Below are 26193 nucleotides of genomic sequence, written 5' to 3'. Positions count from 1 at the left end.
GAAATTTAGCCTATTGACGAAAACCAAATAGTCATCCACAAAGCGGAAAATTCTCAAAGCCAATTCACCTAGGTTATCATTTATTTTGCGGTCAACGAAACTTAAAAAGATGCTGCTTAGTACTGGCGCTACGCAGGAACCTATGCACACTCCTGCCCTTTGGATAACTGTCCTTCCTTGCCACTGAACGATCGTGGACTTCAAGTAAAACTCCAAAAGCTCTAGGAAGCTAGCAACCGGTATTTTGCAACTTTCGACGAAGCCTAACTCATTCATTTGTCCCTCGATGGTCTGTTGCACGAATTTCAATAACTGTACATGAGGCAGGGAATAATAAAGATCTTCTATGTCTATGCTGAATCCAAAGCAACCGCCAGGGTTATTATTCTGTTATTTTTGTGGCAAGATTGCGTGCACATGACAAAGCCTTGTCGCCGTGTATAATTTTATCGATTGAGGGGGCTGGTTTGGTCACGAGGTCTTCTGTTCTGTCTATATATATATTCTCGTGTTTTCAATAAAAATTTCAGTTGAAAGTCAGCGCTGTACCGTGTCCTTCTATCGCTCCTGTCCGGGTGTTTCGCGCTGTTAACCACGATGAATGCTCACCAACTAGCCCAGTTTTCCATCTTGCTCAACGTTATTTCTAGTACAAAGGGCTCTTTTCCATGTTCTAATGACTTCTTGACTAATCCCGGCTTTTTGACGTCGATGATAGCCGTTTACGTGTGCAAAGCAAGAGTAGCGTCTTGGTATGCCAGGAAGTCGCTATGCCCTCCCGACCTGCAGTCTTTGTGTGGGTGGATGACTCCGTCTGAGGGACACGCTCGGAGGATGTGCCGCATTTTACGCGCGGAGTGGTGGCAACACGTGAGGGTGTACAAGGATCTTTTGCGTTTAGCCTGTGCGAAAGAGGCTTCCGAAGCGCGAAGACGGCTTCTCCTGAAGGAGTGGACTAAAGTGTCCTACCACGCTACGGAGTTCTTATGGAGTCAAGTTCGACCTTCGCTACCTAAGAAGAAAGAAGTGAAAGGAACAGGGAATGTGACCATTATCGGGGACCAAGTAGTACCAGACAAGTTTCTACAGGTCCTTCAACTAGGGCCCAAATTCTGTCTCGAGCCGCGTCTGAAACAGCTGGATAAGGTCGCCTTAGCCAGGACAGTGGCTCACCGAGCTGAGGAGGAAGACAGACTAAGGTGTGTGTCTGAGTGCGTCGATGTGTTGTTGAAACCGTCGAAGGATTATAGGTGTTCGAGAAGGTTAGGACCTCTGATTGATTTCTGTGCGGATAGTAATTTGCGCATTCTAGAGTCTGACAAAGAAGGACATTTTGTTATTATTCCGGAAAACTTGTATTTGGAAAAAGCAACCACGGCAATGGATAAGAATTTTCGCGAAGTTTCCGTTGATCCCTCTAAGATTAAATCACGTGCTTTAGCTTTGATGAATGAGGTTGGATTAACGAAAGTAGCAAACGAAGTCAAGCGAGAAAAAGGGCTCCTTCTGCAGGCCTTCTTCAGTGTAAAGACGCATAAGCAGAACTATCCTTTCAGGACCATCGTCTCGGAAAGAAGGTCATGGTTAAATGTTATTTCAGGGTACTTGCAGACTAATCTCGCACAGCTTAAGCTGGAGGACCCTTACGAAGTCGCCAGTTCTAACTGCGTAGTTCAAGTTCTGCAGAATAATAACCCTGGCGGTTGCTTTGGATTCAGCATAGACATAGAAGATCTTTATTATTCCCTGCCTCATGTACAGTTATTGAAATTCGTGCAACAGACCATCGAGGGACAAATGAATGAGTTAGGCTTCGTCGAAAGTTGCAAAATACCGGTTGCTAGCTTCCTAGAGCTTTTGGAGTTTTACTTGAAGTCCACGATCGTTCAGTGGCAAGGAAGGACAGTTATCCAAAGGGCAGGAGTGTGCATAGGTTCCTGCGTAGCGCCAGTACTAAGCAGCATCTTTTTAAGTTTCGTTGACCGCAAAATAAATGATAACCTAGGTGAATTGGCTTTGAGAATTTTCCGCTTTGTGGATGACTATTTGGTTTTCGTCAATAGGCTAAATTTCCAAAGATCGATTGTGGACGTCGTAAAGTTGTTTAATGAACAGGGACAAGGTCTTAGGTTTACTATTGAGGTTCCTGAAAAGGAGGAGTTGCAGTTCTTAGACCTTAGACTGTCTTTCAAAGCGGAACATGTGTGTTGGACCTATCAACCGAGGTCAAAGAAGTCTCTTCTTGATTTCAGATCAGGGCACTCGAAATTGATTAAACGAGGTATAGCCACTTCCGCTATAAGGTCCGCCCTCAATAAGAGTTGTCCCCATCGTATGCTTGACAGCGTTAACTATCAGGTGGCGAGGCTGCGTGATGCAGGCTTTCCTCACTCTATCATTTCTACGACTTGCGATAAGCTGCTGCGTGAGGTCAAGGGGCAGTCTTCCCGAGTGAAAGAAAAAGATTTTAGCCGTTCTGTCTACATTCCATATGTTCATTCTTTTTCGCACAGATTAAAGAAAGTAGCATCTAAGTTCAGATTAAACGTTGGGTTTTCAAGCAGAACGAAGCTTAAGGGACTTTGCCAGGCAGTAAACACTCGCATAGAAGGCAGGAAGACTGGAATTTATCAGCAGTGTAGTATCAAACATACTATGAAGTTTCTCCCGTGCATGCAGAATGTCGTGTACTCAACCCCATTTTCATGCGGGCGAGAGTACATTGGTCAGACCGGGCGTTGTGTCAATATACGGCTAAGGGAACACCACAGTTCCTTGAAAGGATTTGCGCATTCACATTTGTCTTTGCATTGCCGCGAATGTGGATGCCACCCACTTTTTGAAAAAACAAAAGTACTCTTCAAGCACCCAGACAAGCTTTCAAGAGAAATTATGGAGGCATTTTTTATAAATAAGAAAGGGTCTCAATGCGTTAGCCAGCCGTCTATCGCCTTACTTGGTAATGAATTATCTTTGTTAGATAGTGGCTAAAGTTCATTCGTCTGCTCATGCCCGGTTTTCTTGGCGACATTGGAATCTTATAGTTTGAAGTATGTGTTATTTTTGTGGCAAGATTGCGTGCACATGACAAAGCCTTGTCGCCGTGTATAATTTTATCGATTGAGGGGGCTGGTTTGGTCACGAGGTCTTCTGTTCTGTCTATATATATATTCTCGTGTTTTCAATAAAAATTTCAGTTGAAAGTCAGCGCTGTACCGTGTCCTTCTATCGCTCCTGTCCGGGTGTTTCGCGCTGTTAACCACGATGAATGCTCACCAACTAGCCCAGTTTTCCATCTTGCTAAACTAAGGTTGTCCAGCTATACAAGCATCTACAGAGCAAGCTGTTAAAGAAGTAATGTTTTCTATGGCAAACTTGCGACAAATGCCACGTCGCAACGCTCTAAACACACACAGGCTTCTTTAAAATGGCCTAGAACGCACTTTTTCAGCAGGTTTAAAACATATTTTAAAAAAATGAAGCATGAAAGTTTGCAGGGTAAACACTGCTAGTGTGCTCTAATGACAAACAAAAAAAGACTAACATCAAATCTGTTCATAGCACGCACATTTTCTTGATTTTCTAGCCACGTATTTAGGCGCAAAAAGGATTAGCCACGAAAGTCTCGATGAAAGGCTAACTTCATTGAGATTAACTCATTAACTCATCCTCGAAGATAGTACCACAAGTTTGCTGAAATTTTGCAGGATTTGTGCTCATTTTTTTTTTTCATTTGTGGAAATAGAAGGTACTGTGGGCCTCAAATGAAACGCGAACAGTGGCAAGCTTTAGCAGCGGTATAGTGTGCGCACTACTGGCATCACCGCTGAGCATCACCACTGGCATCACCGCTAACATCAACGCACATCCAGTTTCATGGCACTGCACAAATGTGACTGGACGGCATGCGCTATGCCATTGCAAATGCTTGCCACTGTTTTATTTGACGCCGATAGTACACACAGAGTCAAACTTTGTTTATGGCCTAACGAAATTTTTATAAATGGAAGAAAACAGAATTCTATATACACTGTTTATTGACGTATTTTTATCTTTGATGCCCCAGTATTGAGAAAAAATGAAAGAGGCATTCCCAAAGGCTTTTTTTTTGGTAAGAGGAACTTATTTTAAATTTTGTAAATGCAATTTGTAGACATACTAATGCAGCCTGCATGCATTTTTTATTCATTACATTCATTCAAAGTTAAATGCGACTGAGCACTACGCCAATATGAGATAAACTTGAGTGTAGCTCATCAGGTGCCATTCTGAAAGTCTATCTGGAGGAAGGGAGAGGAAATTTAAGGGCTGGTTTCTATTTGTTGCACAAAGTATTAATGAGCCCTAACTCTAATTAATAATGCGATGGTCTGGTAGTTTCTAGGTGGGACTTCAATTTAGGATAAACAGAGTGAAAAATTTTAAAAAGTCAGGGAAGTTACTTTCTTGATTACTTTTTCAACATCCGCACCGTGACAACATTGATTACGCAGCATGTAATCACGAAGTGTTGACACTTCGTTTTCCGCATTCGAGGTACAAAAATAAAATATCGAGGATATAGCAGGGTAAAAAGAAACAGAACCCTATGTTACTTTCCCTTCATTCTGTACAAATCCACATGGCGAATAAAAAACTATGCATTCGTTCATGTCTCTTCTTGTGCTCATCTTGTTTGCACCTTTCTCCTTCCACAAAACATGCACCAAATAGACCAACGCAAAGTTCTACTTGAACAGAAAACAAGTTTGAACGGAGGCTGTGAATAGTAATAATTTTATTTGTACAAAAAATCCGTCTATAAAAAATGGACTGGTTAAACAAGCGAGCATTCAAACACCCCTTTCGCAATCCACGTACGCACATTCCATTTGCAGTAAAACATGGGAATTAAATAGTACATGGTGAAACAGGCAATCTGGTTACAATTCCATGATTTGTGGCACTTGGGAATATACTGGTGGTGTTAGATTTAAAAATAAATGGACGGAATGTTCACCACCTGCAAGAAAGCTGGCGACAAGGTATAACATGCAACGAATCAACAAAACGAACGCACTTCCATGAGAAGGGAAAATCGCATCACTGCAGAGTGTGCCCCCCCCCCCCCTTCCACCTCTCCCCGCACCCCTTAATGAAACATTTGAAACTTGGAAATGAGTAAATCATTACGTCAGTGTTGTATTTGTTGTTTCTTTTGCATAAGATGCTACTGAAACTGAATCGTTTATGTAGCATGCGTTCCCACCGGGCTGATAAATCACACACAAAGGAAACATAAAATTACGCCGACTGTTTTAGCGCACTTACACACGAGTTCAGCTCTAACGTCTGTTGTCAGCTGTGATTCAAATGACACTGGCAAGGTTTTCCCGCTAAGTACACAATATTACAAGTACACACAAAATTTTCACAGGCGGTATGCTATATATATATATAGATTACTGCATGAAAAACATTTTCTATTGATGTACCACCATGCGTGACATTCTTGCGAGACGTTGAGGATGGTGACAACACCAACTGTACAAACGCACACACAAAAAAGAAGACTAACCGATCTACACCAGAGGCTAGCTTGCTTCAAATACGATGACCCACCGGTAATTCCCAGTGAACAATTGCATAATTTCACTGCACTTTACATATAGGCGACCACAATTGTCTAAGGCACTGCAATTTTTCCTGTGTATGGTGCAGGTAATTCTATAGTGAGTTCCAAGATTGATGTTAAAGATCACCACTGAGTGTAATTCCAGGATTGTGATGCTGTATAAGGTCACAGACCAAAAATAAGAAGTATGCTGGCTTCTACAGCCGTGATTAAAAACATGCGACAGGACGGCAGAAGCCTATAACTGTACACCATCAAAACATTGCTCTGTGGTCTGCTAGAGAATGCAGAACAAAGTGGGGGCATGAATTTATCTTCTCCCTTCACAATTTTCTTGCTAGAAAAAAAAATGAGTACTATCTTTACGAAGAGATTAACTTGTATGTGCCCCCTTTCTCTAAACTTTTACAGTATAAATGCAACTGGCTGACCGCTTCTCGTGGTCCTTAAAAAAAAATTCTGCTCGGTCCCTCTTGACCAGCTTTCATCAACACGTTTTACCCTTCAACCTATAGAGCACACCACCTTATCTGCCAATTTTCCTTGAGAAGCCCAGCAACTGGTTTCGTTTGCCAACGTTCGTTATTCTCAAATGTACCCCACCTTCCTGGTAGTGTGACCTTTCAAAAGAGCTAACAACAATGGAAAACATATTTGCAGAATGGTTCCCTTCATGCTTGAAATTTTTTTTCTTCAACCTGCACTGAATTATCAGTGCTCGACACTACTGCACATCGACCACCTTCGCTTGTGCCTTAAGGGCCCGACGTTTCAATGTCGTTAGCTCTAACAATAACTCGGCACACTCACCAAGTACAAGCTCGGTGGGGTAGGCCATTGACGTTCGCTCAGCGCGCTGAGGATCCTCCTACAAAACACATTGGACGGACAGTTCAAAACTAGCTTGCACTTGCCACATGTAGTTCTGGTGTTTTCTGGCGAGTACGTTTGACGATACTTTCACGAGATAAGTGTCGAAAGCATTAATGTCCATGTGCCACACCAGCGTTACTACTGTTTTAGCACAGTACACACAACGTCACGCCGCTTTGGCCAGTAGCGGTTCAACTTGCCCGGTGCGAAAGTGGTAAAATCTCGCGAAAGTGATCGAGAAAGAATACTAGCCAGAATTCACCTTTTAAGCACATGCCTCACAACTATTACCTCACGAGCGAAGCCGACCGAGTGCAACAAGCCCCATCACCACAGCACAGAGTTGTTAGGGTGCGTAAGCATCAAACAGGATAAAGAGAGAACGCTGTCTTTTTGGGGACCACCCAATGATTGGTTGTTTCCGCAATAGTGCACCTTCACATCTGGAACAGGTGGAACGGCGACAAAATTAACCACCAGGTGGCGGCGTTGCTGTAATATCAGGCTCCATTATAGCGTACACGCAACAAGTGTTTCTGGAGATTCACACACTCGGGCACCTTGGGCAGGCCACAACAAGCCACGGTGTCTGAGTGGTCCATGTGCATAGTGGCATGGCGTACACTGGGAGAAGTGGTCACTAGCGAAGCGTGCCCAACACCACAACGGTAACCGCAGCTGCTCCGAAAGCCAAGAGTAAAAATGGCCCGCTTTGTTGCGAGGCTGTGTTGCAGCCGTCCTTGCTTTTGCAGGTGCAGGTTTCGACGAACACATCGTAAGAGCCAGTCCGCATGAGGCAGTAGTTCTCGTCGTTGGTGCCTTCGCCTGGCTGGCCCATGAAAGCGCAGGACCGGATGAACCGCCAGTTGCCGTTCACTGCGCACCAAGCCAGCATGAGTGTTCAAGAAACGATATCGCACGTGACGTACATACAATAAGCATATGAAGGAACGGACCGCAAAGTCTAGAGGAGTTTATCTTAAAGGCCAGCATGGCGTCAATGAAACATAAACAATGCTTGGTTTTTGCAGCGGCAGCAGTTACCAGTTACGCTGTATTGTACCATAAGGTATTAGGACTGGCGGAAATGCTGTAGGCCTGTGTGCTCAGATTTGGGTGCACGTTAAAGAACCCTAGGTGGTCAAAATTTCTGGAGCCCTCCACTACAGCATTTCTCATAATCATATGGTGGTTTTGGGATGTTAAAACCCACATATCAATCATGGTATTAGGACTGCACTGCGCTAAATGAGTTGCAACAAGTCCATGATAAAAGAAGCTAAAAAGCAAAAGGAACACAACAGGATGCCACTTTGTGAGCAAAGTCACGCCTTCCTCTTTGACATGTTCCTTGAGCTTGTTTGTTTGCTTTGTAACACTATAAAACAATATGAAAGTATAATATACCTACCAACCGCTGAAATTCAGAATAGAAAGAGAAAAATTGTACGCTCACAATCTTCAGCGTACACATAATCATTGAACCCTTGTATATCGCATGCAGGACCGTACCATTCATTTTCTTCACCGTTGGTTGTCTGTCGATATGAAAGCGTTGGGCTAACAGGCTAAAATCGCATCTGTGCTGATTTACTTTTTTAAAAATTTTATTTGGCAGAATATGGGAAGGTAGGCTACGTTAAAGCTGGCTATCCCAACATCATAGCAGTAATGTACAAGATGAACACACAAACAACAAAACTTAAAAATAAAAGAAAAAAACTAATCAGGGGTGCTATGTACATACTACATACATTATAGGGCTTATAATACATGAATGAGCACAGTATGTGTAGTCATTGTCCAGTTCATACATTGAGATCACTTACTTATTAAAGATTGTCTGCATTTTCTTCAGATGCAGATTTTTATACAAACATAAAAAAGCGCACACTTTCGGTCAAACTTCTACCTGTCCCACGTAATCCATACGAGTTAAATGAGGATGAAATGCACGAAAGCCAGCATGCTTAGATTTAGGTACAGTGTTTCCCGCTGAGGCGTGTACCATAAGTGTATCATACATTTGGCGCATAAAAACTCTGAATAAATTAATCGACACCTTTCTGTCGAATCTTGCGGCACATGGTCGCCTTGAGATTTGGGTAGTGGGGCAAACTCCGGGCAGCACATTCGCCGATGGGCAACGACGTGTTGTCAAAGGGGTCGGCGCACCTTGGATCTGCGTGAGAGTTGCATTCCCAGCACTTGATAGCCTCGCCTGCAAAAGGATCAGAAAAAAAAACAAGCAAGTTTGTACGCGTATAATTCAGATGCAGAGAAAACAAGGACAGACTCACTACAGAGTAGCGCACCAGAAGTGATACAACATTATTTTTAACAGCGAACCTGCATATGACTATTGCACGGCAATTCGCGTCCGTGGACTAAAGATGCACATGGAACATTATTTTTTCGGCAAACAGATTAACTCAAGTAATCCAGCGTTGGCCCCGCCGCGGTGGTCTAGAGACTAAGGTACTCGGCCGCTGACCCGTAGGTCGCAGGATCGAATCCTGGCTGCGGTGGCGGCATTTTCGATAGAGGCGAAAATGCTGAAGGACCGTGTGCTGAAACCCAGGCCGTCAAAATTTCCAGAGCGTTCGACTATGGCGTCTCTCATAACCATATGGTGGTTTTGGGACGTTAAACCCCACATATCAATCAAATAACGACCTATCGCTTTACATACACTATATGCCTGAGACCACAATACTCGGGGGATCAAAACCAATTACTTGCATTGTATACTGCACCTCTAGCATTTGCGCAGTCCCTGAAACGTTTCGAAATTGCGCGATGCGGCTAGGTGATGCACTTCAGTTTTATATCATATTGTGTCGTGATTTTCTTCTTTTTCGATGATTTTATTCGTTTCCTGTCATTGGCCTCGCTGATCTCGAGAACCTAGGGACTTTGCTCAGAATGAGTTAGAGAGGAACAGAATAGAAAATTATCGCTAGAAAGTATGCCCAATCATGTATTCAAAATATAAAAAAAAGAACTCTGCCTTTCGTAAGTGCACACTTTGTTATTCTTGACTTTGCTCAGAATGAGTTAGAGAGGAACAGAATAGAAAATTATCGCTAGAAAGTATGCCCAATCATGTATTCAAAATATAAAAAAAAGAACTCTGCCTTTCGTAAGTGCACACTTTGTTATTCTTGTCCTTTCACTATGATGATTTTCTTGGAGCATTCTTTGAACAGCGCATCTGCTGCAGTATATATCGGTGCTGGCCACGCCTGTAAGCGGTCGAACTCAAAAACAACGTGCAGCCTCGCCGCGGTGGTCTAGTGGCTAAGGTACTCGGCTGCTGACCAGCAGGTCGCGGGACCGAATCCCGGCTGTAGCGGCTGCATTTTTGATGGGGGCGAAAATGCTGTAGGCCCTTGTGCTCAGACTTGGGTGCACATTAAAGAACACCAGGTGGTCTAAATTTCCGGAGCCCACCACTACGGCATCTCTCATAATCATATGCTGGTTTTGGAACGTTAAACCCCACATAACACTATTGTAGAAATATCAGCAGTCATGCAGACACTGCGAAATTAAGGGGTCGATAAAGCATATGTAAACATCCTGGAAGAAATGTACAGGGGATCAACTGTTACCACAATGGTTCATAAAAAAAGCAACAAAATACCAATCAAGAAGGGTGTAAGGCAGGGAGATCCAATCTCCCTAATGCTATTTACCGCGTGCTTACAGGATGTTTTCAGAGGCTTAGATTGGGAACAGTTAGGCATTAGAGTTAATGGAGAGTGCCTTCGTAACCTGGGCTTCGCCGACGACTTTGCATTGCTGAGTAACTCAGGGGACGAATTGCAAGTCATGATTATGGAGTTAAACAAAGAGAGCAGAAAAGTAGGTCTTAAAATTAATCTGCGGAAAACGAAAGTAATGTACAACAAGCTTGGAAGAGAAAAGCGCTTCGTGATAGGTAACAGTGCACTTGAAGTTGTAAAAAACTACGTCTACTTAGGACAGGTAATAGCCGCGGAGCCGAACCATGAGACTGAAGTAACTAGATCAATAAGAATGAGGTGGAGCACATTTGGCAACCACTCTCAAATCATGACAGGTAGATTGCCACTATCCCTCAAGAGGAAGATGTATAACAGCTGCATCTTGCCGGTACTTAGCTACGGAGCCGAAACCTGGAAACTTACAAAGAGGGTTCAGCTTAAATTGAGAACGACGCAGCAAGCAATGGAAAAGAAAATGGTAGGTGTAACTTTAAGAGACAAGAAGAGAGCAGAGTGGATTAGGGAACAAACTGGGGTTAAGGACATCATATTTGAAATCAAGAAGATGAAGTGGACATGGGCTGGGCATGTAGCACGTAGACAGGATAACCGCTGGGCATTAAGGGTAACTAACTGGATTTATAGAGAAGGCAAGCAGGCTAGGGGGAGACAGAAGGTTAAGTGGGCAGATGAGATTAAGAAGTTTGTTGGTATAAATTGGCAACAGCAAGCACAGGACCGAGTTGACTGGCGGAACATGGGAGAGGCCTTTGTCCTGCAGTGGACGTTGTCAGGCTGATGATGATGATCATCATCGTACAGATGTCGCATTTCCAGCTTAATATTTCACAGATTTTTTTACAATTCCCTTGCCATCGCATTATACATCTCACCACCAGAACGAGTAAATGTTGCTCGCCTCAAAGTGCGCACTGTCACTTTTTCATATTCTTTTTTTTCCCTCATGTAGCTGTAGATTGGTACGGCCTTCCCAACAACATCGCTACTATCACCTGCTCATCTGAGTTCATCGAAGAAGTGTCTGCATTTCTCTCACCAAAATTTTTTTCTTTCTCTATTTTTGTAAACCCACCCCTTATGTAATACCCCTTTTTAGGGCCTTTAAGGAATAAAGAATCAATGAGAGAATGAATATTCTTTTCATTCGCTGAGTCAACACTGCCAATGTGGTCTTTTTCTTGAGCTCCCATATTTAAATTTTCATTGTGTGTTGTCATCGTTCTTCGTTAGATATTAACACCTGTGGCACATGCCAGCATACCGCGACCCGTATGGCACATACCGTGGGGTATGTGTCCCATGGGTCGGTCTGGAGGAAAGGGTTTGGCCACGCGCGCGTCCAGATTTTCACATTATTCGTGCTATGACCAGAAAGTTATGTCATACTCTCTTACCCTCCCGTACTAATTTCGATCAACCCCAAGTTAAGGAGGTGATCGTGAGAACACTCAGACGTACGCGGCTAGATATACAGACACGTAGATAGGAACGCTAAATGTGTCTGCGGTATGCGAAGAAATTATTCGCATTTAAAAAACAATACTGTCAGAGCTGTGCTATCCTCTGCAGGCGTGCTTTTCCTGACCACCTCACGCAAGCAACTACGCACGTTGCTCGACAACGCCCTTGCCCGAATAAAAGCACTTCCCCAAATACGTGGAGGCGGTTCTGCAAGGACGCTTGACTGTTGGTCAGCGCAGCAAATGTACTCGCAGCTTTTTCTGTGACTCTAAACAAAGCTCAGGTCACATCTAGCTTGTTCTGTGTGTCGTTGTGCACGAAAACGACCAGACACTACACCTAACTGACGCTTCATGATCCATGCGTTTGCTGCGCCTGATGACGTCACCTTGGGCGGAAAACATGAAGTTCCCGCGCTGGCTCGGAGCATTCGAGACATGCTGCCTGCCTGAAATGCCGAAATGTGGGCACGTCTCCCATGAGGGCATGCCACCAGATGGGAAAATGCACGCGCACGGCGTTCGAAACATCTGTACCACGCAGATTCAACAGACCCGCCGGGAACCGCAAACCGAACAGACCGCTTTGTCGGAACATGCCCTAATTGCCCTTCAAGTGCTAGTTTGGCGGTTGGCTGGGAAATCGCCATTCATGCATAAAGCTTGACCCAGGCCCCGGAAACTCTCAAGTTCAAGTGATCATCTGTAGGGGGCAAAAAAAGCAACCGCGACGCATTTCTGCTTCAAACACCCAGAGTGGATCTACTGACCTATCTCACTACTCGCACTATTGCACTTTCTTGTAGGGGCACCCTCGTCGGGGCCAAGTTTCAATTCTAAAATGATCAAATACTACACCTTTGCGTACCACTACAGATAAAAAACTTGTTCTTATAGCAAGTGGTTTTTCTTAAACATGTGCTGCATCATCAACTTTTTGTATTAGTTTTTGCTCCAGCTGACTCATAGTCAGCAGTAGCCTATCAACATTATTATCCTCATTTCAAAATATAAGGCGGCCAACGGTAGGAACGGCAGGTAACGACTCGCAGTACGTTCGGATGTGTCTCACAATGTTTTGTTTCGCTGTAAATATTTCAAGCCACTGTCGACCGACACTCTTTTTCGTTCTGCTTATTTTGACTCTATCAGATGCTTTCGCAAAGAGAATTCAAGTGACTTCCGAGGAACGAAGCGATCATTGAAGCTTTCATCGGATGAACACCCGTTGCAAAGCCCGAGAATTACGGGCCAGTGAGTAGAAACCACTTCAGTTTTTTAAGGATGGTTGCTTGCTGAGCTAGTTCGATGAAATGCTTTCGCAAAGAGAATTCGAGTGACTTCCGAGGAACGAAGCGATCATTGAAGCTTTCATTAGATGAACACCCGTTGCAAAGCCCGAGAATTACGGGCCAGTGAGTAGATACCACTTTAGTTTTTTAAGGATGGTTGCTTGCTGAGCTAGTTCGTTCATTTCAATATAAGTCGTTTTTTACCATTTACTGCATAGGCATCTCACGGAAGCAGTGCATTGCAATGTTAAATTTCTTTAATGTCTCAATTTCTCACTGCGAAAATGTGCGCTACTTGCAGCGTGGCTTCACGTGGTAACGAGTCGCTGACTCAACAGTTAATTCTGAAATTCTAATGCCAGCTAACACAAACCAAGCCACTGCGATGAAAGAAGGGAAATGCATCACTGTCGCCTCGCATGGATCTTCGTAGCTAGCCCATATATTCATGCAAAAAACCTATGAGTTAATAGTTTAATACAGTCACATTTGAGAAACATCACATAATTAAGGGTGTGACAAAGAAAGTGTCACATAAATCAGAAATACTTCTTTTTGTGCCACAGCCTCCTGACCTACCTGACATGGAAGCACTTGTACAATGGGCAAGGAACCTGCTACATGACATGCCTTGTGAAGAAGCAGCCCCAAGTGATACATGCGATACTAGGTACCATTACATACATCTATAAAATATTGCTGTTTACTTGTTAACTGAGTTTATTTGTTTACTTTAGAAAACTTCATGCATTGATTATGCATTGATTTCATGCACTGATATCAGGTGATGTTACTTGTTTTTCCAGACTGCCATTCAACAACAGAATGACTACCCCCCAATGTCCACTCTGCAAGCACGTTGAAACATCTGAACGTCCACTACAACACGTCATCTCGAACCTCACCCATGCAATGCTGTATTTGTGAATGTTTTACCATGCATATCGTGGAGTGGTGCTTTAGATTGGCCACAAGTAATGGCTGTCTACCGTGGCATGGAATCTGCTCTTCAATAACGTTGAAACTGTAACACTATTAGTTAGATTGTGTGGTATTGCTGAGCTCAACAACACAGGTTTGATCCCGGCCACAGTGGCGATATTTCAATGGGGATGAAATACTAAGACGCTTGTGTGCTTAAGGGTTTGTTCGATTCGCCTGCATCACATATGCATTTTACAAAGTGCTGCACCTCGCCATTTTGTTTCAGTGGTGCAGCAATGGCATCCTCTAAACCATGCAATTCATTTCAAAAAGCGCATGAGAGGTGCAGCACTAAAACTAGTTCATGATTTTCCTGTACCTCCTACTCTGACGGCACTGGTTTGGTGCAGCTGCAAGCACAGCTTAACAAACAACATAGCAGTAGACGTAGGTGTCATACCCGCCTCTACAAACGCAGCGTCTTTTACCCAGATCTTTACCTGATTAAATTAAGCAAACAAAAATAAGGATTCCACCTTGTCATTCACTTGTGATGTCGCACTGCTGAACTCGTGCTGCACAAGTTCTGAACTTCTCGTGCACAGCTGTGAACCAGTTCCCATTGGTGCAGGTGAACTAAACTGACCCTTAAAAGTTGGAAGCTTGAAAATATGAAAAATCTGTGAACACGAGGTGTCAGAGCAAATGTTTCAACAAGCAGTCTTGTCTCCAGCGAGGCTACAATGTGATTTGTTTTAACCCCTGGAAGCCAGAATAAATCTAAATTTACCCACTACTGTAAGACTCATGATCATTTCATAGTTGGCATGTGAATTGTCAGAAATTGTTAATTATAATACGAAACAAATACCCCCGCAGTGAGGGGCATAAACAGACTTTTGGACATTTAGTTGTGCCTTGTGACAGTTTACGAACTACACCCAGAACTGTTTTGTCTTAATTAACTGTGTTTAGCTCATTCAAGTAAGATGCACCAAACCTCATAAGGCTGCACTCAATTGCTTTAGCTTTGCGCACATGTTCAATGGGCTCCTAAAATAATAAATCATAAAGGTGATGAGCACTTGCAGCACAGCTTCCTCAAACACGTGAATGGTGTCGTGATGAGCAAGATTGTGTTCACTGGATGTGGTACTGTTTTTTCTTTCTTTTTTTCAAATAGCAGAGAAATGTCCCAGATTTCCTTGAGCACATCTGCTTTAGTTGTCAGAGCTGTAGTGTCTACCACTACGAAGCGAAATTCTGTGCGAGCCGTCATGAAAAAAATCTAAGAAATGCACAGGTAGTTGAAACATACATGATCTGGACTTATCCACAGCCACACTGCAGGATAGTACATATTTCAAGTCCTAACCTCTAAAAATAGCAGGGAGAAAGCAACTTCAGCTTTCAAGCTTAAGTATACTGAAAAAGTCAACACAATAACAAGTGTGTAATAAATGTGACCTTTACTGATCCAGTATTTGTACCGATTCACATTATGTATCACCAATGTATCACCAATTGATTTCAGGAGTGCTTGCTTGCAAGAGAGTGCTCAAGTTCTATCGATATGTCTATGCAAAAAAGAGATTGTGCTCAGAGCTGAGCAAATAGTGTACCGTAAAAGTGCCAACAAAGATGTACAAACAGCAAAAATGTACAATGCATGCCTAAAGCTTAATTTCTTAGAATTGGGCTTTCCTATCTGTAAGCACACACCTCATAACTCTGTTCCTTTAGCATACATGTTCACTGCATACTCAACAGACCGGTCATTACCTGCGACGAGAAATTCTAGCTGTAGTAACTGTGTAGCTTAACTCTAACAATAAATGTAGCAAGCCTGAACTATTTTTTAGGCCCATCACCTAAATACATATTACTTATGATAAGGGCTCCCGGCTGAGAATGAAAACTACTGCCTACACTGTCGACACGACGCGACATTGCACAATTGTGAAGTACTCAATGTAGCATTGCTGAGCGAGAAAGATTCAGAACTGCATGCATCCACAATTGTTTATTTAACAAATTTAGCTAAACTACACTGCTCTCACTGCGCGAGCCATCTCTCGGCAATGTGCCAGTTTCCTTCCCGATTCCACATCATGCATTCACTTCACTTGAAGACCAACACTACAGGGCAAGCGCCGCGTCTGACGGCAGAATCGGACCCTTGTCCTGAAGCCACGCTATTAAACTGGAACGCCGCAACAAAATGAGCGCGACGTTCATTCATCGATCTCAATGTTCAGTTAGATGCATATGCTTGTTAGCTTTCAAGAGTCTTTGCAGATGAGGTAAAAGCTTTTGATATTTATGAGCGACTTGTTTTGTTCGGACCCGACCGTATACATTAGTTGTACCGGCTTCGACACTGGCAAGAAACAACGCAAACCTTACTTGAATTTTTTTTTTTTTTTGCAGTCTGGGCCAGTTTGGTAACCTAGCGATAATTACAGGCGCAAACCAAGATTTAGCAAGGCAAAAAAAAAAAAAAACTGAAGAAGCGAGCAGCGCGAATGATTAGCGAGCTACCCACTGCTTGCAGCAAAAAAAAAATGCATCTGTTAATTGATGATGATAGTACTACCAGCGCCATCTCGCCTCGCGGTAATGCAGTTCAGTACGCCGCCGCTACGTGTTTGCATGTTATTTTGATAGAACAGCCCAAAGGTACGGTTTCCGTTCTCTAAACTGGTAGGTGTTTTGTGCTTGACCTTCGTCTAGCGGGTCGTCAGATGCGCGTTCGCAGGCGATGCGTAAATGTCATTCCCCTTCCACACGTGCAACTCTCGCAGGAAGCACGCAACGCGGCCGCTGACGACGTGGCGCTTGTCCATGCGCGTGTGTGAAACCGTTGCGCGTGCGTCTGTCGCCAACCGCCGGCAGATAGCGCGTGACAGCCTCAGCGTATCGACGGAGACCCACAGGTGCTAGCACGGCGCCTCGTTCTTAATTAAAAATCTCCGGCGTCCGACCGCGATCCAACAGTGTCTTCTAGTGATCCGCTGAGTTACTTTTGAAGTGATGAAAGCGGTTATAAATTCATAGGCCTAACATTCAAGTCAAACGAGAGCGCCACACGAGACATTTCATGACAATTTCAGAATAGCACACCGCGAGCCCTTGCGGTACGGCGTCTGCCACTGCGCATGCGTCGAAACGCGAGCCGGCGTTCGCGTTTGCGACCCGCGCGCAGCAAGTCCGAAATAGCGTGCGGCGATCGCGGCCTGCATGACGCCCGCAAAGCTGGATTCGAGGCTACGGCGTCACTGCGATCGTGCGTTGCGGTTTGCAGCAGGACAAACGCTATTCTAAAACTCATATCGCGCTCGCAACGCCAGCGGCGCTTGCAAACGGTATTCTAAGAATAATAATGACGTCGCGGGTCGACGTCGACACGCGTCATTAAAATTGCATTAATGCTGACGCGCGCGCGACGTGTCCATGTAGGTATAGGGGGGCCACCTAGCAGGCGAAGGAACGACAACCTCTTCGTCGGCGTCAATTACGCGCGCGCGTAATTTCGCGTGTCTTAGCGGTGCGCCACGCCTCGGTGCGGCGATTGACACACTTGCACGTGAGTAGCACAGTCGCGATCAAGGCACGCTTTCTTGCCTTTTGTATTCGCCATTGCGTGACAGGCCGCGTTCAAGAAACAAAAAAGAGGACTCACCGGATTCCCACAGCAACGCGAGGCACAACGCCGTCACGAAAGCGCCGGTCTCCATAGTTGTGCGTGAAACTTGGCCGCCTCGGCACCGCCACCACCTGCTCGTAGCGGTAATCACCGGCACCGCGTTTCGACGGGCCTCGTCATCTACGATGTTCCACCGCGCGGTCAGCGCCCAGTGCCCGATATGCGACACCGGCACTGCTTCGTCAGCGGCGGCGGGTGGGGACGATACGGCAAAACGCAAAGCGCCAGCGAAGTGAGCAAGCCAGACCTCAGAACACTTTATACTGCCAGGCCACAGAACACCTACCGGCCAGGCGGACTCCGAGAGGGAGCGACTGCTGCGCGGGGCCCCTTGCCACCCCGCCTCCTTTACGCGAAAACAGGTACGGTCGGCAGTTGCTGCCAACCAGCGGAGCCACTTCTTCCCTCTCTGGAGTGAGAAAATTCCCTAGATTTCCGTTATATTTTCACGGAGAGCGGAGTTTTGAAGGCTAATGTGTTTGTCCGTGGAAAACGATTTCCAAATTCACTTTTATGATATAATGGTGCATTCGTTTGAAAATATTCACTAAAATCACCATGCTGAAGGTGAAAAACTTTCGTAGTACAAATTGAAAAACTAACTTTTTATCCCATGAAATCACTAAAGTAAGCGGTAATGACAAAAGGGGGGAGGGGGAGGATACATAGTGTCGCAGTATTTTATAAAAATTACCAAGAAAGGAGCATTGCGTAGAGGCCGAAGAAGGGTGAAATTATGAAAATAATGTTTAGGAACACTGCTAGCTGTTCAATGCAAAACTCGGAAATGATACAGTGCACTTGTAATAGCATGCAAGTTAAATAATAATAATAATAATAATAACCAGAGCGAGCATATAAAGCGCGTACGTGAAATGTTCCAGCAAACATGCTTAAAAACCTAATATATTCCGTTATTTTACAATCTCTGTTATTCTGTTATTATTTTAAAATTCTGTTATTTTGCAGCTCTCGCCCCGCCGCGGTGGTCTAGTGGCTAAGGTACTCGGCTGCTGACCCGCAGGTCGCGGGTTCGAATCCCGGCTGCGGCGGCTGCATTTCCGATGGAGGCGGAAATGTTGTAGGCCCGTGTGCTCAGATTTGGGTGCACGTTAAAGAACCCCAGGTGGTCGAAATTTCCGGAGCCCTCCACTACGGCGTCTCTCATAATCATATGGTGGTTTTGGCACGTTAAACCCCACATATCAATCAATATTTTGCAGCTCTCTAGGAGAAAATGCTTGGTGGTGTTGATATAAAATATGAAGTGATGCAGGCTTGCATACCTTATAAGCAATGTCTTGAAAAGCGTACTCTCAAGCTTTGTCATATCTGATACAGGATATTGTGACAAAAAATAGTTTAACCATGAAAACATATTACGCCGTGTGGCAGTTAAGCCCTCGCAACCTGCTGAATGGATACGAAAAGATATGTTTATTAGAAATATTGGCTGCCATATATTCGTTTCAAATAAATCCTTGCAGTCTTCTACCAGCCACTTTCTCTTCCAACTTTTTTTTTTCAGCTCTGCAAATAACCGCATGCATGCAGCCTACTGCTCTGGCCGAGCTTTTCACAGAAACCTTGGTGACCTTGGCGGAGCAGCTCACTATCAACGTGACAGCGTTCGCGAAGAAGGGAAACCTATAAAAAAACATCAACAAACCAAAGAAATAACGCAGCGGGTGAAATGCAAGAAAATGGGAGTTTGGTGTAAAGGAAAACACACACACACACACACACACACACACACACACACACACACACACACACACACACACACACATATATATATATATATATATATATATATATATATATATATATATATATATATATATATATATATATATATATACTTGGCGGGCTCAAGAGAGAGCACTTTTTCTTTGGTTCGAACCGGGATTCAGGCAATCGACGTCGAACACGGATGGCATATAATGAACCGCAATGAAGTTGGGGAGAGGAGAGCGCTGACACAGCGTTGGGGACGGAGACCGGCCCTATCTCCCGCTTGCACAGCGCTTTTGGGTGAGCGTAGAGGGGGTGTAAAATAAAAAAAAATGTGGAAGAAGGAACAAAAAAGAGGTTGTGGGTGGGAGGTCCCTACGTCGATCTGCTTGCTTCACGTGGACGCGAAATATTTTCCTAGATGTTGACAAATTTTCTTTTTCGCCTAAGTACAACAAAAATCCCCTAGATCCAAGAAAATTTCCCTAGAGTTGGCAGACGGTCGGTCAGAGTGTACTAGAAGTGTTGAGTGGCGTGACCACGCCTCGCTGCCTGATCCCTTCCGCGTTGCCCGTAGCAGCAGCGGCGCTGCAGTTGAACGGTACTGAAAGAGCTGCTTTCCGCGTGCAGAAACTGCTATGCGCTTCGGCTCCTCCGTTGCGCTTTCTTGATGCAGATTTCTTCGTACCTACCCATCATTCATGCCTAGCACATGATGCCATAGCCCTTGAAGTATGACACATGAATCTACTGAATTTGAGCTCCGTAAAAGCGTGAGAGATTGAAAAACATTCAGAAAGGGCGTGTCTTATACTGATTTATTCTGTCTGAACTCTTTCTTCGTTGGTTAGGCGTCTACCATATTCAGCATAACTGAACCAATTTATTGGAAGTTAGCTTCACTCAGAAAGCTGTGAGATAATTTAACTTTTTAGGGTATACTGTAATATTTACACGCATTCACAGCGACCACCAATTGCCAAAGTATTAGTCGTGTTTCTGCACCCCCCCCCCCCCCGAAAAAAATCTGGGTGCTAGCTTTGCGCCGAAGGTTTACAGTTGGCGAAGCTGAATATAGTGCGTCTCTGTTCAAATGCGCACTGTCAATTTCACCCTGTCGACAGTATAACGTCCTAAAACTAGTTCAAGTCTAACGTTGTCATACGAGAAATGCACCGCCTAAAAATAGTAGTTGTGCTAAGGGGCATTGCATGGATATTGTTAAAGGGGGAGCGACGTGTGACTTTAATGCGTGCACTTTATATATATATATATATATATATATATATATATATATATATATATATATATATATATATATATATATATATATATATATATATATATATATATATATATATATATATATATATATATATATATATTGATGAGATCTAACAGACAATAATGCCAAGGAAGGTATAGGGGAAGGTATTAGGCCATTTGTAATGTAAATGAGAAGAAAGAAAAGTGGGTGAAAAGATAACTTGCCGTAGACAGGATCCGAACCTGTGACCTTCGAATAACGCGTTCGATGCTCTACCACTGTCGTGGCTCTTGAGATACATCGACGACTGCTACACTCTTAGCCACCTCGATTTGATGTCTGACTGAACTGACCGACCGACCGACCGACCGACCAACTGGACTGGACTGGACTGACTGATCGCGCTTGTCGTTGTCTCAGTGTAGTCGGAAAATGCAAAGCATTGACCAAGTACTAGCGGTAGCGACATCGACGACTGCTACACTCTTAGCCGCCTCTATTTTAAGCCTCCTCTATTTCATGACTGACTGAACTGACTGGCTGACTGTGACTGACTGTCTGTGACTGACAGCTGTCGCGCTTGTCGTTGTCAGCCGGTAGGGACAGCCGGAAGGGACAGTCAGTCACAGTCAGTTCAGTCAGTCGTGAAATAGAGGCGGCTAAGAGTGTAGCATTTGTCGACGTCACTACCGCTACCATGTGTGTATCTCCTAACCTGAGTAGTATGCCTTTGTTCCCAGGCCATCGGTACCTGAGTCCCGGGAATCCACTGCACAACGGAGACACGGTGGACGAGGACGGCGGCATAGCCAAGTCGCACCACGAAGCCTACGAGCGAGCCACAAGTCACGAAGACGTCTTTGCGGCTGACCAGGCATCTGCAGCTCTCTTCTTAAAATACTTTAGACGCACTGGTAACTGGCACTCTGCATTAGGTGCAGTCGGTCTGGGCACAAAGAATATTGTAGAACAATACATTTCGGGCCACATCCTCTACGGAATGCCAGGAGATAGACGGAAACGTGCACATAACGGGTGATCAGATACAGCAGACGCAAAGCGATACCAGTTTGACTCAAGCACCGGCAACGCCGAAATGTCGTCGCAGATGCCATCGGACGCTCCCGTCTGTCCACGCGGAGCACGAATTGGGGGTGATGGTGAAAATTCCGCAGAACTCGTTCAGCAGATCTTGCGCATACCTCATGACCCCGGAGTGGTCACAGTCTTCCGTAACAGCAAAATACTCACCACATGGGCCTATGCAATGCTGAAGACGAATTTAGTGTATGACACCGAGAAAGTGTTTCCTGATGTTCAAACTAGCTGCTCGCGCTTGCCAGTGAACCGGCCGTATCTTTACATTCCTCACGGCACCTACATTAACTTACCATCTCTCACAAGAGCTGTGAGTTGCACTGTCAAGGTTACTCCTCATGGTCTACGCACCCCTTGGTTGACTGGCTTTTCGGTTGTCCAGCCTGTCAACTCTGACGTGCTAGTTTAGGGTCTTAGCTCCGTCGGATTGAACCACTCCTTTAATACAGGCATGTGCCGCGTTAAGAAAGACAAGACAAACAGCCCGATGAAACCGCAGTCTTACACTCCATTTCAAGAGAAGGATCATGCCGATCTGGCTAAGAGCTACTAAGGTCTTAAAATCACACCGGGAAACGAGGAGCAAGATGGTGACGACGAAAAGAGCATACCTGCGTGCATGGACGTGCCGCGACGCAACTTTGCCTACGACTTTATTCACATTGACAAGGCTAGTCCCCGCTTGACCAAGTTTGTCAACCAGTTTCATTCAAAGGTCACGTGGGCACACCCATAGTCAACTATGAGTCCCAGTTCGGAGGTGACGCGTGGCTAAAGATGGGACCTACTTACAACGCGGAGAATGAGTTTCTAACTCGAACACAGCTAAGCCTGCCTACTGACGTTGTATCCTAGACTACCAGCAACCCAGTAGCGTAGCCCGGGGGCAAGGCTCAAATCCCCCCCCCCTCCTTTGCGCCACTTACCAACTTTTTTTTTTTTGTCGCTTCGCGCTTACATGATTTAGAAATTAAGCAGTGCAACTATCACAAATGATTCCTGGGTGCTTTTGCAGTAAATAATGTCTGCATGCGAAAAAAAAAAAAAACGTGTCGCAGTCTTTGCCAAGGCTTTGACACTTCTTTTAATTTAAAAAAAGCTGCGTATAATACAGAAGCAGGTTCCAAAGTGAAAACTGTCAGGGGGACCTCTTCTTAGAACAAGTACAAATAACGTAAAGAAAGATTGACAACTGAGAAACCGTAACAAACTATTTTAATATAAAAAGTAGCACTAATTTAAATATTTATCAAGGATATACATACATAGTGAACATACACACATAAATATAAATATAGTTAGACCAATACATATATAAATGCGCAAATACGATCTGGTGGTGCGTGTGGTTAGTGAAAATTGTTTGAGTGGACGCTGGAAATATTGTAATGAAGGGCTTGACTTAATTGTTGATGAAGGGATTTCCAGGATGAAATTGCAGTAAACAATGCTGTCATTTTACCATTGTTAGTGTTTACTTTTGGAAGCAGACTGTTTCTATTTTCAGAAAACCGTGTGTTATTGTTATTGAGAAGATGTGTTAGGGGAAGTATGTCAGTTGGAATGTAACCTGTTCTGCTTCTCAATAATAAAACACAAAATTTGAGTGTAAAAGCGGAAGTGATTGGTAGAATTTCGAGAGTACTAAAGAGAGGTGCTGCTGATTCAGTGTGTGAACTATAAGTGATGATAAAGATTGCTCTTTTCTGAGGGTGAATTATGGATGCCAGATGAGTGGTGTACATGTTGGCCCAGGATGAAATGCAGTAATTAAGGTGACTGTGAATAAATGCATAGTAAAGTGATTTGAGAATTCGTTGCTGTAAGCAATGTCTTGAGCGAATGAGTATGCAGATGCCATAAGCAGTCTTCTTGATACCATATTTGTTATGAAGTTTAACTTAAGGTGAAGATCTAATGTTACACCCAAAAAACTAACGAACTTTGACGGTGTAATGACACAGTTATCTATGTGTATTTTCGGATTTATTGTCACGTTTTTTATGTAAGCGAAATAATATGAAAATTGCTTTAATAGGCTTGATTTGCAATAAGTTGTTATTGCACCATGAAACAAGATTTCCGACATCTGTGTTTATTTTGATAGCATATTGGTGAGATCTGTCACTAGAAAATATTGTAGTATCATCAGCATAAAGAATGCAGTCAGAAAAAGTAAGCTATGATTGTAATTCATTAATGTAGATGAGAAATACGAGATGTCCCGAAATTGAGCCTTGTGGAACTCACTAGTTAGTTGTCATTAGAAAAGATAAAACACCGCAGCAGTTCACAAATTGGGTCCTGTTAGCAAAATAACTTTGTAGAAGAGCAAAAGTAGGCTCACTAATTCTCAGAGATTCAAGTTTAGCCATCAATATAGAGTGGTTAATGGTATCAAATGCTTTAGTTAAGTAAATAAATACCGCCCCTGCTCATAGACCTTTATAGATAAACTGTTTTAAGCGATCAGTTAGTTTTTTTAGTACTAATTCGGTCGGCAGCTTAGCAAGAAAACCAAACTGCTCACGTGACAAAAAGTTAAATTTTGTTAGGTACGTTGTAAGGTCTTCTCAATATGAGCTTCTCAATAACCTTAGTAAATAATGGGAAGATTGTTATTGGGAGATAATTAGAGAAAACTTTTCGGTCTCCCAATTTAAATATAGGTGTTACGTCTCCTTGTTTGAGAATAGTAGGAAAAACGCCAGAACGAAATGCGGTGTTGATAAGATCGGAAAGCACAGATGATAAGTCGGGGGCAACAAGTTTGATTTTGGAAGTATAAATTGAATCTAGGCCACATTTTGTTTTCTTCAAACTTTTTATAGTGCGTAGAACTTCATCAGGTGATATGTGTTTCAATAAAAGTTACTAAGACAAGCGAGACAATGAAGGCAAGGTAGTGACAGTCGATACAGAGTTGTTGCAAAAGAATTAATTAAATGAATTGGTGATAGCAGTGGCGTTGGTTATAGTGCTGGTGCTGTTCGGAAATACTGTTGAAATTGCGTCTGGCTGATCAAGATGTAAAAATTTTATTTAAATAGAAAATAAATGAATAGTTTACGTTCCAGTTTTTTCTGCAGTCATTACTATTCTCAAGCACTTTATTTTGATAGTAGGTTCGTTCGTTTAGCTTTTTTCAGTAGGGCAGTAAGGGTTTGTGAATACACGTTAAAGCGGGCCCGAAGAGACAAGTTGAATGGCCTGAGCTTCACTTTTTTTTTAAGATTATCTTTTTTTATTGCCGCGCAGCAGTCCTCTCGTAATCCACTGGTTTTTAGGGGCTTAGTAGCTACGTGATATGATGGATGCAGACGTACATGAATTTATGAAACCTATAAGTTTCTCGGTCAAGGCATTCAACGCTTTGTTGAGGCAAGGATCTTGTGATAAATCCCACCCCACCGGAGCACGATATCATATCAACGAACTTTGCAGAATCTAAAGCACACTTATTGGCCATTTCAGTTCTGATATTAGTTTGCGTATTTAATAGCAGAAAAATTGTATAATGGTCTGTCAGATTTAAATTGACTACACCGGCATTTTGAACAAATATTACTTTACTGAGCATATGGTCCGTAAACGTGTTGCGGCTGGGAGAAACACATCGTGTTTGAGAATCCAGGAGAGATTCTAAACAATGCCCCATGCAACAGTTGGAGTATTGAACACAAAAGGTATCGTTAATATTTGTAATGTCAATGTTTATAGACTAAAATTATCACATTGCAATTTTCAAATATAAAAGAACTTCGAACGTCATCAAGTTCAACACACAAGTCACCGTATAAGACGATAATGGGGACTGGTAAATATATCCAATGATAGCTATTTTGTTAGATGGAAGAAAGCCATGATCAAACTCGAGCCAGACTGATTCGAATTTCACTACACAAAATACGAAATAAGTAAGTATGTGAGATTTCAGTACGTCTGTGAGATATCAGTACGTCTATAAGATATCAGTATACACTCTGTGAGATTTTGGGCAAGAATCAGGGCCGCAAGTGTTTTAAGTACGGGATTAATGCTGCACCGGTGGTCATACCTATACCCGCCGGAAGGGACCTCGCCGGAGTCGATCGCTACGAAAAGTTTTTTTTTTTCTGGGTAGAGGTTTGTTTTAATTGTAAAAACCATACACAGTTTCAAGGCCTGATAGGCCACTTTCAAGCATATTACATTGCTACTATTCAAACGTGTACCAATGTATACCTAAATCAGAGACTAACATTTCGATTGAACTTTCGCACGTTCTGCTAACATCTAAACACACACACACACACACACATGTGAACCCCCCCCCCCCCCGACACACATGCACGCACGCAGGCACATACACACGCGCGCGCGCGCGCGACAAAATATTTGGTTTATTCAGCGAACTTCACTTGTATACGAGTTTACAATATATTGATACATGTTTCTTATGCCCTAACTGCTGAA

At 43.6% G+C, this 26193-nt stretch overlaps 2 protein-coding genes across 2 annotated transcripts; one reads left to right on the top strand and one right to left on the bottom strand.

Annotated features, from left to right (window-relative positions):
- Nucleotides 1-4760: 4760 nt before the first annotated feature.
- LOC119161309 (UPAR/Ly6 domain-containing protein crok) lies at nucleotides 4761-17749 on the bottom strand. Its single transcript, XM_037413716.2, has 3 exons — nucleotides 17616-17749; nucleotides 8550-8708; nucleotides 4761-7363 (listed from the first exon to the last, which is right to left on the bottom strand). The coding sequence occupies exons 1-3, from the start codon at nucleotides 17668-17670 to the stop codon at nucleotides 7128-7130; spliced, it is 450 nt and encodes a 149-aa protein (XP_037269613.1). The 5' UTR covers nucleotides 17671-17749; the 3' UTR covers nucleotides 4761-7127.
- Nucleotides 17750-17799: 50 nt separating this feature from the next.
- Nucleotides 17800-24818, top strand: LOC142776228 (uncharacterized). The gene is made up of 2 exons (XM_075879505.1): nucleotides 17800-18001; nucleotides 21381-24818. Exons 1-2 carry the CDS (start codon nucleotides 17800-17802, stop codon nucleotides 21677-21679), a joined length of 501 nt encoding a protein of 166 aa, XP_075735620.1. The 3' UTR covers nucleotides 21680-24818.
- Nucleotides 24819-26193: the final 1375 nt, after the last annotated feature.

Source organism: Rhipicephalus microplus, chromosome X (assembly GCF_043290135.1).
Source record: "Rhipicephalus microplus isolate Deutch F79 chromosome X, USDA_Rmic, whole genome shotgun sequence".
NCBI classification, from domain to species: domain Eukaryota; kingdom Metazoa; phylum Arthropoda; class Arachnida; order Ixodida; family Ixodidae; genus Rhipicephalus; species Rhipicephalus microplus.
The sequence above is the reverse complement of the archived record's forward strand: the minus strand, read 5'-3'. Positions and strand labels throughout refer to the sequence as shown.